The sequence below is a fragment of the Stenella coeruleoalba genome, assembly GCF_951394435.1.
Source record: "Stenella coeruleoalba genome assembly, chromosome: 9".
Lineage (NCBI taxonomy): Eukaryota > Metazoa > Chordata > Mammalia > Artiodactyla > Delphinidae > Stenella > Stenella coeruleoalba.
Window position 1 is genome coordinate 63,697,981 of NC_137155.1, and position 15,585 is coordinate 63,713,565.

General features: G+C 38.7%; 2 protein-coding genes across 6 annotated transcripts in view; one reads left to right on the top strand and one right to left on the bottom strand.

Annotated features, from left to right (window-relative positions):
- The window catches only part of LOC307192045 (uncharacterized protein), a 440,635-nt gene that overhangs the window by 404,204 nt on the left and 20,846 nt on the right, over nucleotides 1-15,585 (top strand). The gene's annotated exons all lie outside the window — the stretch shown is intronic.
- The window catches only part of HERPUD2 (HERPUD family member 2), a 42,412-nt gene continuing 38,345 nt past the window's right edge, over nucleotides 11,519-15,585 (bottom strand). For both annotated transcript variants that reach the window (XM_079932462.1, XM_079932461.1), the window contains 3 exons: nucleotides 13,883-14,206; nucleotides 13,063-13,180; nucleotides 11,519-12,605 (listed from right to left, as the gene is read on the bottom strand). In XM_079932462.1, coding sequence (XP_079788588.1) covers nucleotides 12,444-12,605; nucleotides 13,063-13,180; nucleotides 13,883-14,206 — 604 coding nt within the window. In that variant the 3' untranslated portion in view covers nucleotides 11,519-12,443. The remainder of the gene's footprint in view (nucleotides 12,606-13,062; nucleotides 13,181-13,882; nucleotides 14,207-15,585) is intronic.

Genomic DNA, 15,585 nt, shown 5'->3' on the forward strand with positions numbered 1-15,585 from the left:
TGCGAAAGCATCAGAGTACACCCAGAGCTGTCTGTAAATGACAAAAGACTTAATAATGACCACGGTTAAAGATTTGATGAAAGTTCATAATAATGTAATTGGCAAGGAAATTTAGTTATTTCTGAGATATAAATTTTAAAGTAATAACTAGAATTATGACTTATTATACCAGAATATATAAGATTTTTAGAAATTTCATGTAATGTCTGAAACAATTATATTAACATATTTCCATACAAATAACCCAAAGAAAGTTTAGTATTAGTTGTTTTTTTGTTGTTCTTTGTTCGTTTGTTTATACTGCAGGTTCTTATTAGTCATCAGTTTTTTTGTGTGTTTTTTTTTGTTTTTTTTGTGATATGCGGGCCTCCCACCGCTGCGGCCCCTCCTGCAACGAAGCACAGGCTCCTGATGGGCAGGCCCAGCGGCCACGGCCCACGGACCCAGCCGCACCACATTACGCGGGACCCTCCTGAACCAGGGCACGAACCCATGCCCCCCACACCAGCGGACCCCCCACCACTGCACCGCCAGGGAAGCCCCAGTCATCAGTTTTATACACATCAGTGTATACATGTCAATCCCAATCGCCCAATTCAGCACACCACCATCCCCACCCCACCACAGTTTTCTCCCCTTGGTGTCCATACGTTTGTTCTCTACATCTGTGTCTCAACTTCTGCCCTGAAAACCGGTTCAACTGTACCATTTTTCTAGGTTCCACATACATGCGTTAGTATATGATATTTGTTTTTCTCTTTCTGACTCACTTCACTCTGACAGTCTCTAGATCCATCCATGACTCAACAAATGACTCAATTACGTTCTTTTTTATGGCTGACTAATATTCCATTGTATATATGTAGCACAACTTCTTTATCCATTCGTCTGTCGATGGGTATTTAGGTTGCTTCCATGACCTGGCTGTTGTAAATAGTGCTGCAATGAACATTGGGGTGCATGTGTCTTTTTGAATTATGGTATTCTCTGGGTGTATGCCCAGTAGTGGGATTGCTGGATCATATGGTAATTCTATTTTTCATTTTTTAAGGAGCCTCCATACTGTTCTCCACAGTGGCTGTATCAGTTTACATTCCCACCAACAGTGCAAGAGGGTTCCCTTTTCTCCACACTGTCTCCAGCATTTGTTGTTTGTAGATGTTCTGGTGATGCCCATTCTAACTGGTGTGAGGTGATACCTCATTGTAGTTTTGATTTGCATTTCTCTGATAATTAGTAATGTTGAGCAGCTTTTCATGTGCTTCTTGGCCATCTGTATGTCTTCTTTGGAGAAATGTCTATTTAGGTCTTCTGCCCATTTTTGGATTGGGTTCTTTGTTTCTTTAATAATGAGCTGCATGAGCTGTTTATATATTTTGGAGATTAATCCTTTGTCCATTGATTCATTTGCAAATATGTTCTCCCATTCTGAGGGTTGTCTTTTCATCTTGTTTATGGTTTCCTCTGCTGTGCAAAAGCTTTGAACTTTCATTAGGTCCCATTTCTTTATTTTTGTTTTTATTTCCTTTAATCTAGGAGGTGGATCAAAAAGGTCTTGCTGTGATTTATGTCAAAGAGGGTTCTTCCTATGTTTTCCTCTAAGAGTTTTATAGTGTCCAGTCTTACACTTAGGTCTCGAAACCATTTTGAGTTTATTTTTGTGTATGGTGTTAGGGAGTGTTCTAATTTCATTATTTTACATGTAGCTGTCCAGTTTTCCCAGCACCACTTATTGAAGAGACTGTAGTTTCTCCGTTGTATATCTTTGCCTCCTTTGTCATAGATTAGTTGACCATAGGTGCGTGGGTTTATCTCTGGGCTGTCTAACTTGTTGCATTGATCTATGTTTCTGATTTTGTGCCAGAACCATATTGTCTTGATTACTGTAGCTTTGTAGTATACTCTGAAGTCAGGGAGTCTGATTCCACCAGCTCCATTTTTTCCCCTCAGGACTGCTTTGGCTATTCGGGGTCTTTTGTGTCTGCATACAAATTTTGAGATGATTTGTTCTAGTTCTGTAAAAAATGCCATTGGTAATTTGATAGGGATTGCATTGAATCTGTAGATTGCTTTGGGTAGTATAGTCATTTTCCCAATATTGATTCTTCCAATGCAAGAACATGGTATATCTCTTCATCTGTTGGTATCATCTTTAATTTCTTTCATCCGTGTCTTATAGTTTTCTGCATACAGGTCTTTTGTTGCCCTAGGTAGGTTTATTCGTAGGTATTTTATTGTTTTTGTAGCAATGGTAAATGGGAGTGTTTCCATAATTTCTCTTTCAGATTTTTCATCATTAGTGTATAGGAATGCAAGAGACTTCTGCATTTTTAAAATTTTGTATCCTGCAACTTTACCAAATTCATTGAATAGCTCTAGTACTTTTTTGGTGGCATTTTTCGGATTCTCTATGTGTAGTATCATGTCATCTGCAAACAGTGAGTTTTACTTCTTCTTTTCCAGTTTGTATTCCTTTTATTTCTTTTTCTTCTCTGATTGCTGTGGCTAGGACTTCCAAAACTATGTTGAATAATAGTGGTGAGAGTGGACATCCTTGTCTCGTTCCTGATCTTAGAGGAAATGCTTTCAGTTTTTCACCATTGAGAATGATGTTTGCTGTCGGTTTGTCATATATGGCCTTTATTAGGTTGAGGTACGTTCCCTCTCTGCTCTCTTTCTGGAGAGTTTTTATCATAAATGGGTATTGAATTTTCTCAAAATCTTTTTCCGCATCTATTGAGATGATCATATGGTTTTTATTCTTCAGTTTGTTAATACGGTGTATCACATTGATTGATTTGCGTATATTGAAGCATGCTTGCATCCCTGGGATAGATCCCACTTGATCATCGTGTATGATCGTTTTAATGTGTTGTTGGATTCTGTTTGCTAGTATTTTGTTGAGGATTTTTGCATCTATATTCATCAGTGATATTGGTCTGTAATTTTCTTTTTTTCTAGTATCTTTGCCTGGTTTTGGTATCAGGGTGATGATGGCCTCATAGAATGAGTTTGGGAGTGTTCCTTCCTTGCAATTTTTTGGAAGAGTTTGAGAAGGATGGGTGTTAGCTCTTCTCTAAATGTTTGATAGAATTCACCTGTGAAGCCATCTGGTCCTGGACTTTTGTTTGTTGGAAGATTTTTAATCACAGTTTCAATTTCATTACTTGTGATTGGTCTGTTCATATTTTCTGTTTTTTCCTGATTCAGTCTTGGAAGGTTAAACCTTTCTAAGAATTTGTCCATTTCTTCCAGGTTGTCCATTTTATTGGCATAGAGTTGCTTGTAGTAGTCTCTTAGAATGCTTTGTATTTCTGCAGTGTTTGTTGTAACTTCTTCTTTTTCATTTCTAATTTTATTGATTTGAGTCCTCTCCCTCTTTTCCTTGATGAGTCTGGCTAATCAATTTTGTTTATCATCTCAAAGAACCAGCTTTTAGTTTTATTGATCTTTGCTATTGTTTTTTTTTTGTTGTTTCTATTTCATTTATTTCTGCTTTGATCTTTATGATTTCTTTCCATCTGCTAACTTTGGGTTTTGTTTGTTCTTCTTTCTCTAGTTCCTTTAGGTGTAAGGTTAGATTGTTTATTTGAGATTTTTCTTGTTTCTTGAGGTAGGCTCTTATAGCTATAAATTTCCCTCTTAGAACTACTTTTGCTGCATCCCGTAGGTTTTGGATCATCGTGTTTTCATTGTCATTTGTCTGTAGGTATTTTTTGATTTCCTCTTTGATTTCTTCAGTGACCTCTTGGTTATTTAGTAATGTATTGTTTAGCCTCCATGTATTTGTGCTTTTTTACAGTTTTTTCCTGTAATTCATTTCTAATCTCATATCATTGTGGTCAGAAAAGATGCTTGATATGATTTTAATTTTCTTAAATTTACTGAGGCTTGATTTGTGACCCAAGATGTGATCTATCCTGGAGAATGTTCCATGCGCACTTGAGAAGAAAGTGTAATCTGCTGTTTTTGGATGGAATGTCGTATAAATATCTATTAAATCTATCTGGTCTGTTGTGTCATATAAAGTTTCTGTTTCCTTATTTATTTTCATTTTGGATGATCTGTCCATTGGTGTAAGTGAGGTGTTAACGTCTCCCACTATTATTGTGTTACTGTCAGTTTCGTCTTTTTATAGCTGTTAGCAATTGCCTTATATATTGAGGTGCTCCTATGTTGGGTGCATATATATTTATAATTGTTATGTCTTCTTCTTGGATTGATCCTTTGATCATTATGTAGTGTCCTTCCTTGTCTCTTGTAACATTCTTTATTTTAAAGTCTATTTTATCTGATATGAGTATTGCTACTCCAGCTTTCTTTTGATTTCCATTTGCATGGAATATCTTTTTCCATCCCCTCACTTTCAGTCTGTATGTGTCCCTAGGTCTGAAGCGGGTCTCTTGTAGACAGCATATATATGGGTCTTGTTTTTGTATCCATTCAGCCAGTCTGTGTCTTTTGGTTGGAGCATTTAATCCATTCACGTTTAAGTTAATTATCGATATGTATGTTCCTATGACCATTTTCTTGATTGTTTTGGGTTTGTTTTTGTAGATCCTTTTCTTCTCTTGTGTTTCCCACTTAGAGAAGTTCCTTTAGCTTTTGTTGTAGAGCTGGTTTGGTGGTGCTGAATTCTCTTAGTCTTTGCTTGTCTGTAAAGCTTTTGATTTCTCCATCGAATATGAATGAGATCCTTGCCAGGTAGAGTAATCTTGGTTGTAGGTTCTTTCCTTTCATCACTTTAAGTATATCATGCCACTCCCTTCTGGCTTGTAGAGTTTCTGATGAGAAATCAGCTGTTAGCCTTATGGGAGTTTCCTTGTATGTTATTTTTCATTTTTCCTTTGCTTTCAGTAATTTTTCTTTGTCTGTAATTTTTGTCAATTTGATTACTATGTGTCTCGGCGTGTTTCTCCTTGGGTTTATCTTGTACAGGACTCTCTGCGCTTCCTGGACCTGCGTGGCTATTTCCTTTCCCATGTTAGGGAAGTTTTCGACTATAATCTCTTCAAATATTTTCTCGTGTCCTTTCTCTCTGTTCTTCTGGGACCCCTATAATGGGAATGTTGTTGTTTTTAATGTTGTCCCAGAGGTCTCTTAGGCTGTCTTCATTACTTTTCATTCTTTTTTCTTTATTCTGTTCTGCAGCAGTGAATTCCACCATTCTGTGTTCCAGGTCATTTATCCGTTCTTCTGCTCAGTTATTCTTCTAGTGATTTCTTCTAGTGTATTTTTCATTTTAGTTATTGTATTGTTCATCTCAGTTTGTTTGTTCTTTAATTCTTCTAGGTCTTTGTTAATCATTTCTTGCATCTTCTTGATCTTTGCCTCCATTGTTTTTCCAAGGTCCTGGATCATCTTCACTATCATTATTCTGAATTCTTTTTCCAGAAGGTTCCCTATCTCCACTTCACTTAGTTGTTTTTCTGGGGTTTTATCTTGTTCCTTCATCAGGTACATAGCCCTCTGCCTTTTCATCTTGTCTGTCTTTCTGTGAATGTGGTTTTTGTTCCACAGGCTGCAGGATTGTAGTTCTTCTTGCTTCTGCTCTCTGCCCTCTGTTGGATGAGGCTCTCTAAGAGGCTTGATGGGAGAGACTGCTGGTGGGTAGAGCTGACTATTGCTCTGGTGGGCAGAGCTCAGTAAAACTTTAATCCACTTGACTGTTGATGGGTGGGGCTGGGTTCCCTCCCTATTGGTTGTTTGGCCTGAGGCAACCCAACATGGAGCCTACCTGGGCTCTTTGGTTGGGCTAATGACAGACCCTGGGAGGACTCATGCCAAGGAGTACTTCCCAGAACTTCTGCTGCCAGTGTCCTTGTCCCCACAGTGAGCCAGAGCCCCCCCCCCCACCTCTGCAGGAGACCCTCCAACACTAGCAGGTAGGTCTGGTTCAGTCTCCCCTGGGGTCACTGCTCCTTCCCCTGGGTCCCGATGCACACATTCCTTTGTGTGTGCCTCCAAGAGTGAAGTCTCTGTTTCCCCCAGTCCTGTCGAAGACCTGCAATCAATTCCCACTAGGCTTCAAAGTCTGATTCTCTATGAATTCTTGCTCCTGTTGCTGGACCCTCCAGCTTGGGAAGCCTGGCATGGGGCTTAGAACCTTCACTCCAGTGGGTGGACTTCTGGGTATAAGTGTGCTCCAGTCTGTGAGTCACCCACCCAGCCGTTATGGGGTTTGATTTTACTGTGATTGCGCCCCTCCTACCATCTCATTGTGGCTTCTCGTTTGTCTTTGGATGTGGGGTATCTTTTCTGGTGAGTTCCAGCGTCTTCCTGTCAATGATTGTCCAGCAGCTAGTTGTGATTCTGGTGTTCTCGCAAGAGGGCGTGAGAGCACATCCTTCTACTCCGCCATCTTGGTTCCTCTCCTCAATGCTAAATATCTTAATTTTCTGAGGGTTATCTGTTTTACTTTCTCCTTTTTGGTCAAATCTTATGTTTTTGTATTCCTAGTTATTCTTTTTTTATTGCTGAATAGACTTTGAAAAAATGATAGAGAAAATTTGAGAAATTGCATATTATCTTTCTTCAGAGGGGATTTATTTTTGCTTGTGGCTGTCCACTAAGTTTGGAGCCAGTTGCCTCATTCAGTTAGGGACTGAGATGATTTGAGGCTGGGCTTCAGTCCTTGTGACGACAGATCCATTTCCAGTTCACGTTCAGTCAAGGGGTAGCCCTTTGGAGATTAAATAAAAAGCCTAGGGTGTTTAAAGGACATTTCTCCTTGGTGCAACCAGAACTCTAATTTTTGTTTCCTATGGGTCTACCAAAAATTTTGCTCAGCTTCTCTCACTTGTTCTTGAATTAGCAAGTGTTTTTAGGGGTAAAATGTGGCACCAAATGTAGGTCTCATCTGTGTGGAATATTGGTCCCTGCTTTGTTGATAGCTTTCTGACACCTTAATAGATATCTATATTCTGATTTTTCTGGTTCTCTCAGCAGAGGGCTTGGTGCAAAACGAGTTAATCACCCATTGCTGGAAGCTAAAGTCTCTACATGCTTTATTTGAATGATTAATTTTAAGGAATTCAAGTTCTGAAGTAAAATAGACTTTATTCTGTCACTTACTACCTATAGGACTTTAAGTGAGCTCTTTAACCTCTTTGAGTCTTAGTTTCCTTATCTGGAAAATGGAAGTAACAGTAGCACCTACCTTGAATTGTTTTAAGGATTTTTTTTAAATGCAGGTATAGTATTCAGCACAGAGCCAGGAATATAACTAATGTTCATATGTTAGTAATAACAATTTTTAAAGCATTATGATTGTTTTTATTGTTAATTATATAAATTAACACATAATGGCAGCCTTTCTCCTACGCACCCTCCGTGAGGAGTCGTAACTGGTAAAGACCCTATACAGATCTTAATTTTTCCAACTTTCCTATGGCTTTGGAATACCTGAGTGGAATGGCTTACTGTACCACATGAAATAGTTTATGCAGGCATCAGTATGTTCATTTTGGAAAGTAGATTAGCTGGAGTAAGAGAGTTAGAATATAGCAGCAGGATCAAGGAAGTAAGCTTTGGCAAGAAGACTCATGAAACTGACACCCTAGACTGGGGCCTCCAAGGCTTATCCCCCAAGTGTGATGCGAGACAGTAACCACCAAGATTTGCTCTGGAGGGAGTCAGATCTTTTGCGGCCCTCCCCCTATTAGGGCTGAGACCTCATTGTGCTGGGAAAAGCTTTCTATCTACTTACTAAGACTCCTGGACAGTAGAGAAGCTCCAGAAACCCTAATTATTCTGGGCTTTCTTTGTAAGAAAAACCTTTATTTAAAAGATTCCATAGTGTTTTAATAAAAAAGGCTTGCATTGCTCCACAACACTTACGTTTAAGAAGCATCAGCATTTATTCCTCATTTTTAAATATTTAAATGTTTTTAAATGCTACTGTTATTATACACTTTAAAAATCTATTGAGAGTGGACCTCATTTTAAACATTCTTACCACAATTCTTTTTTTTATAAATTTATTTATTTATTTATGGCTGTGTTGGGTCTTCATTGCTTCTCACGGGCTTTCTCTATCTGCGGCGAGTGGGGGCTACTGTTTTTTGCGGTGCGCGGGCTTCTCATTGTGGTGGCTTCTGTTGTTGCAGAGCACGGGCTCTAGGTGCGCAGGCTTCAGTAGTTGTGGCACATGGGCTTAGTTGCTCCATGGCATGTGGGATCTTCCTGGACCAGGGCTCAAACCCGTGTCCCCTGCATTGGCAGGTGGATTCTTAACCACTGCACCACCAGGGAAGTCCCCACAATTTTTTAAATTAAAAAAAAATTAAGTATTTTTAAATGTCTAAATACTGAAACATCCAAAATATTGTTTATGTGTAAGATATAAACTACAGTAAACATGCTTTGTACCCACCGTGCAGCCAGTTTCCCAGGTTGCAGTGAGAGCGTGTGATGCCACATGGGGAGGTGAGTCACATTGGGGCTCCCAGGAAAGATTGGTAGTTGGGAATACCACATTCCAGAACCTGGTGGAGTTTTGCAGATGCATCGACACAATTCCAGATACAACAGGCCTTAAGGTCTGATTTACACCAGACTTGTAGAAAGCTGACATACAAATCAGCACACCTCAGTCTTTTCTCAGTGAAGTAAAAACTGCCGTGGGGCTCCCAAAATAATGAGACTCCAAATATGGCCTCTTCTCCCTTAATTTGAAAAGCCAAATTTCAAGTGATGATGAGCCAGAGCCAGAGAAACTAGTTAGAATAACAATGGGTGGTAGCATCAAACTATAGTGAAAATATCTCCAATTCTTCAGCCCTCAGATCTCTCCTTCCTTTTACCCAGCTAACAAAATCCAACCCTCTCACCCATACTGCTTGACTGTAGAAAGTCTAGTCTTTATTGTGATGTGTAAGAAATGGGAAAAGTCCTGGGAAGTATTTATATCCCATCCTGGTTGTTGCTAGTCACCATTTAGCCTAGAGACCAGTGTCTGGGCTTCTGTGCTGCTCTTTTGCCATCTGGAAACCATCTCCAAGCTACCACTGCCCTCTAGGAACCATCTGGCCCCAGAGTGGACACAGCTCCTCCCTTAACATCTAAAACACAGCTGACACTGGGCTGTAGTTTCTGACAAAGACTTACTGAAAGTAAGACTAACATGAGGGAATTAACAATGTAGGGAAAATAATTAAAATTGAGTAACACATTCCACTATTCTTAGAACCTTTAGCCACAGCCCTTCAGAGGGGGAGTCTATGACCAGCATCGTTTTCCTTAGGCTCCAACCTACAATTAGGATGCAGAGACCTGCTCATTTCCTTCAGATGGGTGTCTCCCACAATAATGCTCCCCTCTATGAATTCTGTGGCTCCAATTCTCCCCTGTCCAACTCCCAACAGAAGAAAAGAGAATGATCAATCTCATAATTATCTTTGGATTCTTACTCTACTCGCCTGCTCTATTTTAGCATGTGACCTATGGAACACTTCTTCCAGCTTTGACAGTTTATTTATTTAGTTCCCAGGTTAAAATCCAGACCCTCCCTCTGGATGCAATGATTGCATCAGCCCTGAAACAAGCCATCCCTAACTATGGACCCAAACAGTGTACAAATGTACAAATGTACCATAGCTCACCCTGTTGAACATCTGTCAGTCCTATTATAAACAATGCAGTGAAAATCTTAAAAGGTGGGCTTCCCTGGTGGTGCAGTGGTTAAGAATCTGCCTGCCAGTGCAGGGGACATGGGTTCGAGCCCTGGTTCGGGAAGACCCCACATACCACAGGGCAACTAAGTCAGTGTACCACAACTACTGAGCCTGCGCTCTAAGGCCCGCGAGCCACAACTACTGAAACCTGCGCACCTAGTGCCCATGCTCCACAACAAAAGAAGCCACCGCAATGAGAAGCCTGCACACCGCAACGAAGAGCAGCCCCTGGTCACCACAACTAGAGAAAGCCTGCGCGCGGCAACAAAGACCCAATACAGCCAAAAATAAATAAATAAAAATAAATTTATTTTAAAAAAAAGAAAATCTTAAAAGCTGAATCACACATGCATGATACCCTTCCAAACCTTTTCTGATTCAAAGGGTGTGTACATTTTCAATCCCTCATGCAGTACTGAACTAACTCCTGGGTACTCTTCTGGTATGGGGGACACACTAATGAGCATAAATTCACTCCCCAACCTTACAGCTCTCATGTTTTGTAGGACAAATAAGGAAATAAATGTAAACTACCAACGGTGCTAAGTGCAAAGGCCATTAGCTGAGAGCTGATGATTAGTAAGTAGTAACAAGGCAAAGAAGGACGGGACTGTGTTCCAAACAAAAAGAACTGTCATTTTAAATGTCCTGGGGCTGGAAGGAGAGTGCCGGCATTGGAAAGCCAGCCTGGCTAGAACAGAGGTATTAAGGAAAAACACAGATTGAGAGGTTGCAAGGACTCAACCTTTCAGGATGTCGTAAAGCCATTTTTAGGAGTCTGATTTTATTTTACGACCAACAGGATAACAGCAATTATGTGCACATTTTGAAAATCTGATACTTGCTGGAAAGGCTATGTAGTATTTTACATTCCTCTGTACCTTCACCAACACTGAATATTATTATCTTAGCAATTTGTTAGTTTTAACTTGTCCACATTACATTTTTTTTCACGTTTATTGCCCATGTTCGTACCTGTTATGGACTTAACGCTTGTGTCCCCCCGAAATTCATATGTTGAAATCCTAACCCCCCAATTAGGAGGTGAAGCTTTGGGAGATAATTAGGGCATGAGGGCAGACCCTTTGTGAACAGAGCTGGAGCCCTTGTAAAAAGAGACAGCAGAGAGCTTGCTTCGACTCTCTGCCATGAAGGACACATGAAGACAGGCATCTACAAGCCAGGAAGAAGGCCTTCACCAGATACTAAATCTGCCAGCACCTTGGTCTCGGATTTCTCAGCCTCCAGAAGTGGAAAATAAATGCTTGTTGTTTAAGCCCCCAGCCTGCAGTAATTTAGCATAGCAGCCCAAGCTAAGAGATTGCCCTTGCCCATTTCCTACTGGGATTTTGTCTTTTTTTTTAAGCTAAATTTAAGACTTGCTTATTACCTTTTTAATATTTTTTTCCTAACTGTTTGCCTTTTAATTATATGTCAAAACATTATATACATAAGCAACCTTTTCTTTTAGGGATTCTGCCATAAAGGTATTTTCTCCTCCCAATATTATATAAGTATTCATCTATATTTTTTATTAGTAATTTCATGGTTGAACTGCTCGTATTCAATCATGATGTTTTGACTGACATCTATAAACAGAAACCTAATTTTACTTTTCAAAGGGTTAACCAGTTACCCTTGAAATGTCACCTTTAACACTGGAAGTAAAAAACTTAGAGAATAATTCATGGAGTCTTCTTAATTTTATATTTTGTTCCATTATCTAATCATATATTACTGTACCAGTACCATATATTACTTTAAAATACATATCATGTGAGATAAAAGTTCTTCCATAGTAAGCTCTCCTATCCTCATTTATTCAATTTTAAGCTACCCTATAAGAGACTTACTCCTTTCTTAAGAAATACTGAATTAACTTTCACAGGGATTTTTAAATAAACTAATAAGGTTTCAGACTACCTGAGAACTAGAAGATATCCATCTGGAATGGAAAGAGGTGAAAATGACCTTGAAGACTTTAGCAACCCAAAAAATTACTGAAATTTACATAGATTTTTGCATGTAATGGGTACATTATGGAAGAGTTTGAATAAATAGCCCATAAGACAGTTTACCATAATTGACCTTTTATTTTAAAAAATTACAGGGAGCAATTTCCAGAATCTTATTTTATAAAAGTACTGCCTATATCAAACATTTTATATCACTATTAATTCCATTGAAGAGCTGCCTTTTTTTTTTAAGGTACTAATTCCAATCGATGGGATATGCCCTTAAAATAGAAAGTTTCCATTTATTCAAATGTCAAAATTAAGATTATTGAGAAGTTTATTGCTTTATGGCTGGGCAAGATGCTACTAGCACATTTTAGGTAAATAATATTCTTTGTTAAAAACTATGAGGTCATTCTGTTTAAAACTTTCAGGATAATTCACAGAAAATAGATATATGTATTCAAATTATACATTGAAGGGCTGAGATATTAGCTAGACATTTATATGTGAAGCAGCTCTTTAAAGAAGACACACAAACAGGTCTGTCTTGGTATAATATACATAATTGAAATTAATAAAACCTGGAAGACCAATATTATGCTATGTTCTGTTAAGATCTTTAAAAAAAATCACACATTTAGTAGTCCATTTGTGCTTAAAATATTCATATGCATGAGAAGCTTAAAGAAAAAAAAACACCTCTATACATGATGATGAAAAGAAAGTAATAAATTTTTTTGAAATTGCACTGTTATTTAGAACACTTTCCTAAATTCAGACCCTCCTTTGCAACTGGCACAGTTTTTCAGGTCTAATTGGCAACCTGGGGAGGCCCCTCTGGTATTAGTGAAGTAAAGAAGGTGGTGATAAAAGACCAAGCTGATGCCATTAATCCAGGCCTTTGAATTGCACTGGCATCTTCACCTGCATCTTCTCCACTCTCATCTTCAAGCCCATCATCCATAAGACGCTCCTTTCAAACAAAAGAAGAAACATGTTCCTAAGTGATCTGAACAGCTACCATTAACTCATGACAGAAAAGGAGAGAGCTAAATTCTTCCCAAAGGAGGAATATGAGCATATAATAAGGAAGTGGAACTTCATGGTCATTAGAAATCTTCATTAAATCCAAAATTGATAAATTCCTCGTTCAAGTTCAAAGGGATAACTGCCAGTTTAATATAATAAATTCTCACTGTGTGCATAATTTTCTTTTTAGACTATTTTTGGGAAGAATGATATTAGTTCTTTCCACTTAATTCTAATATATGACTGACAGTATTATAAGTTCTCCTAGATGAAACCACACATTTACATGTTAACTTTCCTTCAATACTATGGAATACCCCAAGAGTCTTTTATTATGTTGATCTCATACAGTGCTGAAGAAACATCTATATTTAAAGTATATGAAAACCTCATTAGCATACCATTTCTTCAAGTTCTAGATTGTTTGCATTCTGCACATCATTGTTGACTTCGGCATTATTGTTGGGAGCCTGTTGCTGACCTCCTTCTTGCCTAAAAGGAAACCATCCAGCTTGGTGTCTGCTCAGTAAAATAAAGAGAAAAGAAAATAAGTCACAACTGTTTTTATTTGTAACACTATCAAACATTAGTGTCCTACAAGAGAAAAATGATTAGAACTATGATAAATGAAAAGACCAAATCTCCTACTTCAGGCCAAGAACTACCCCTCTCAAAGCAGTGACAGGAAAACAGGAATCAATTTAAGTCTAAAGTTTATCATGAGCTTAACTGACTCTATGCTAGATATTAAGACAAGTCAGGAGTCATAAAATCATTTTTTGGTATTTTTCAAAATGAAATTCAACTAGATATTTGTTTGCCTCTTGGGAAAAAGGGGGGGCAAGGGACAGTCTGCTTATGAAAAAAAATCTGACCTATACCTATAGGACTTACTATTGATAACTATAATTAATTAAAAAGCATATCCTCTGCAAGACTGCATCATACACACCTCAAGTTTTAAATAACTGATAGAGCATGTCTAACTGAACTAACAATTTTTATAAAAGACAGTAAAGGAAAAAATCTGCTTCTAGACAATTCTGATAAATGTTCTTACGTTACATAACCTGCTTTGCTTCTGATGCCAGATATCTGAAGGCCAACATTGATATTCCTTGACTCAGCATTCACAACAGACTACCACATGCCAGATTCCGTGCTGAACAGTTTTAGAAAGTAATTAAAAGAAACCACACAAAGTGAATGAACATCACTCACAAATAAACCAGTAGCATGGCTCCCATTACCATGATAAACCGACTAAAAGAAGAATAGAAGTACACAATGCTAAGGAGAATTGCAGCTCGTGAGAACGTGTACATCCAGTCTAGCCAGTCTCGATTGAAGTCTTCTTCGTTTAGCACTGGACCTCCCTGTGCATTCATTTGAACATTCTCATTCATGGGTCGATTTTCTTGGGCCACTAGGTTTGGAGCTGGTGGGGGTTCTTCTCCGGGAACGTGTGCCAGATTTAGAGGCTGTGAAGCAGCAGGCTGGGCTGGGTTGGCATTTGATGTGGCCTGAGCTGAAACTGCAGCTTGACTGAAATATTCACCAAAATAAATATTAAAAAAAAACCAAACATTTATATACTATATTTTTCAAAACTTCCTGGGAAGTCATATGTATTTGTCATAAACCTAATATAGAATATCACAACTCCCGCACCTCATTTCCTAGGTAAGCCTAACTCCCAGTGGAAAAGTGGAGCCAACATGGATGGCAGGAGTAGCTCAGGAAAGGATGTTCTCCCAGCCTGGTAGTCTAGGTTAGCAGGGGAGAGGTGGAAGAGATAAGAACAGCCATGTGATCACTACTGTTTCTCTCTTTCACTAAATTATAAGGTAATGACCAGATCTTTTTCCAAAACTTTTCACTAATGGCCTCTTTTGCTCTTCTACAGAGGATAAATGACCCCCACACCCACCACCTGTTCCTTAGACCCGTGTTTTGAAAGATTTGTCTAAAAAAGTACATTAATCAGGGCTTCCCTGGTGGCACAGTGGTTGAGAATCCGTCTGCCGACGCAGGGGACGTGGGTTCGTGCCCCGGTCCGGGAAGATCCCACATGCTGCGGAGCGGCTGGGCCCGTGAGCCATGGCCGCTGAGCCTGCGCATATGGAGCCTGTGCTCCGCAAGGGGAGAGGCCACAACAGTGAGAGGCCCGTGTACCACAAAAAAAAAAAAAAAAAGGACATTAATCATTACCCTGTGTGTCCACTCTAAGTGATAAATGATTTGTATTAGTATTTTAAAATATTAACGAGATCCAGGTAACAATCCCTCAACCTCAATCCTGACTTTTGGGAACTCCATCTGGAGAACACTGGTGTAGGTCCTTATCAAGTTATGAAGAACTGTGGTCCTAAAGTTTGCTTATAATTTGATTGCTTAAAAGTCAGAATAAATTTTCCTTTAAAAGACTCCCGGTAAAATGATAATATATCTGAAATTTGCTTTAAATTATTTAGCAAAGGGGGGAAAGTTGTAGAACCAGACTGTCATGAATTGATAAATGTTGAAAAGCTGGGTGATGAGAACACGGATTCATTTCACTCTTCTATCTTTTTATATGTTGAAATTTTTCTACAATAAAGTTTTAAAATCAAGATAGCAATATAAAATAGAAGTTTTCTAGGGTACAAAAGCCTATATTTAAGCCAGTTATCTAATACATTGTATATGTAGAGGGGTCTTTCATTTCCAAAACACTTCCTATCTCATGGACATTCTGATTCATAGGTGAGTTATTTCATTAAATGTGAAAACTTGAGGCTCAGAAGTTAAATGATGTACATAAGGTTATATGATTCAGTAGCAAACTACGATAAGCCCCACTTATCTTACACAGTTCTTTTGAGGTTATAAACAAGACAAGGGGTGTAAAGCATCTAGTGGAGTACTAAGGACAAAGCAGTCAC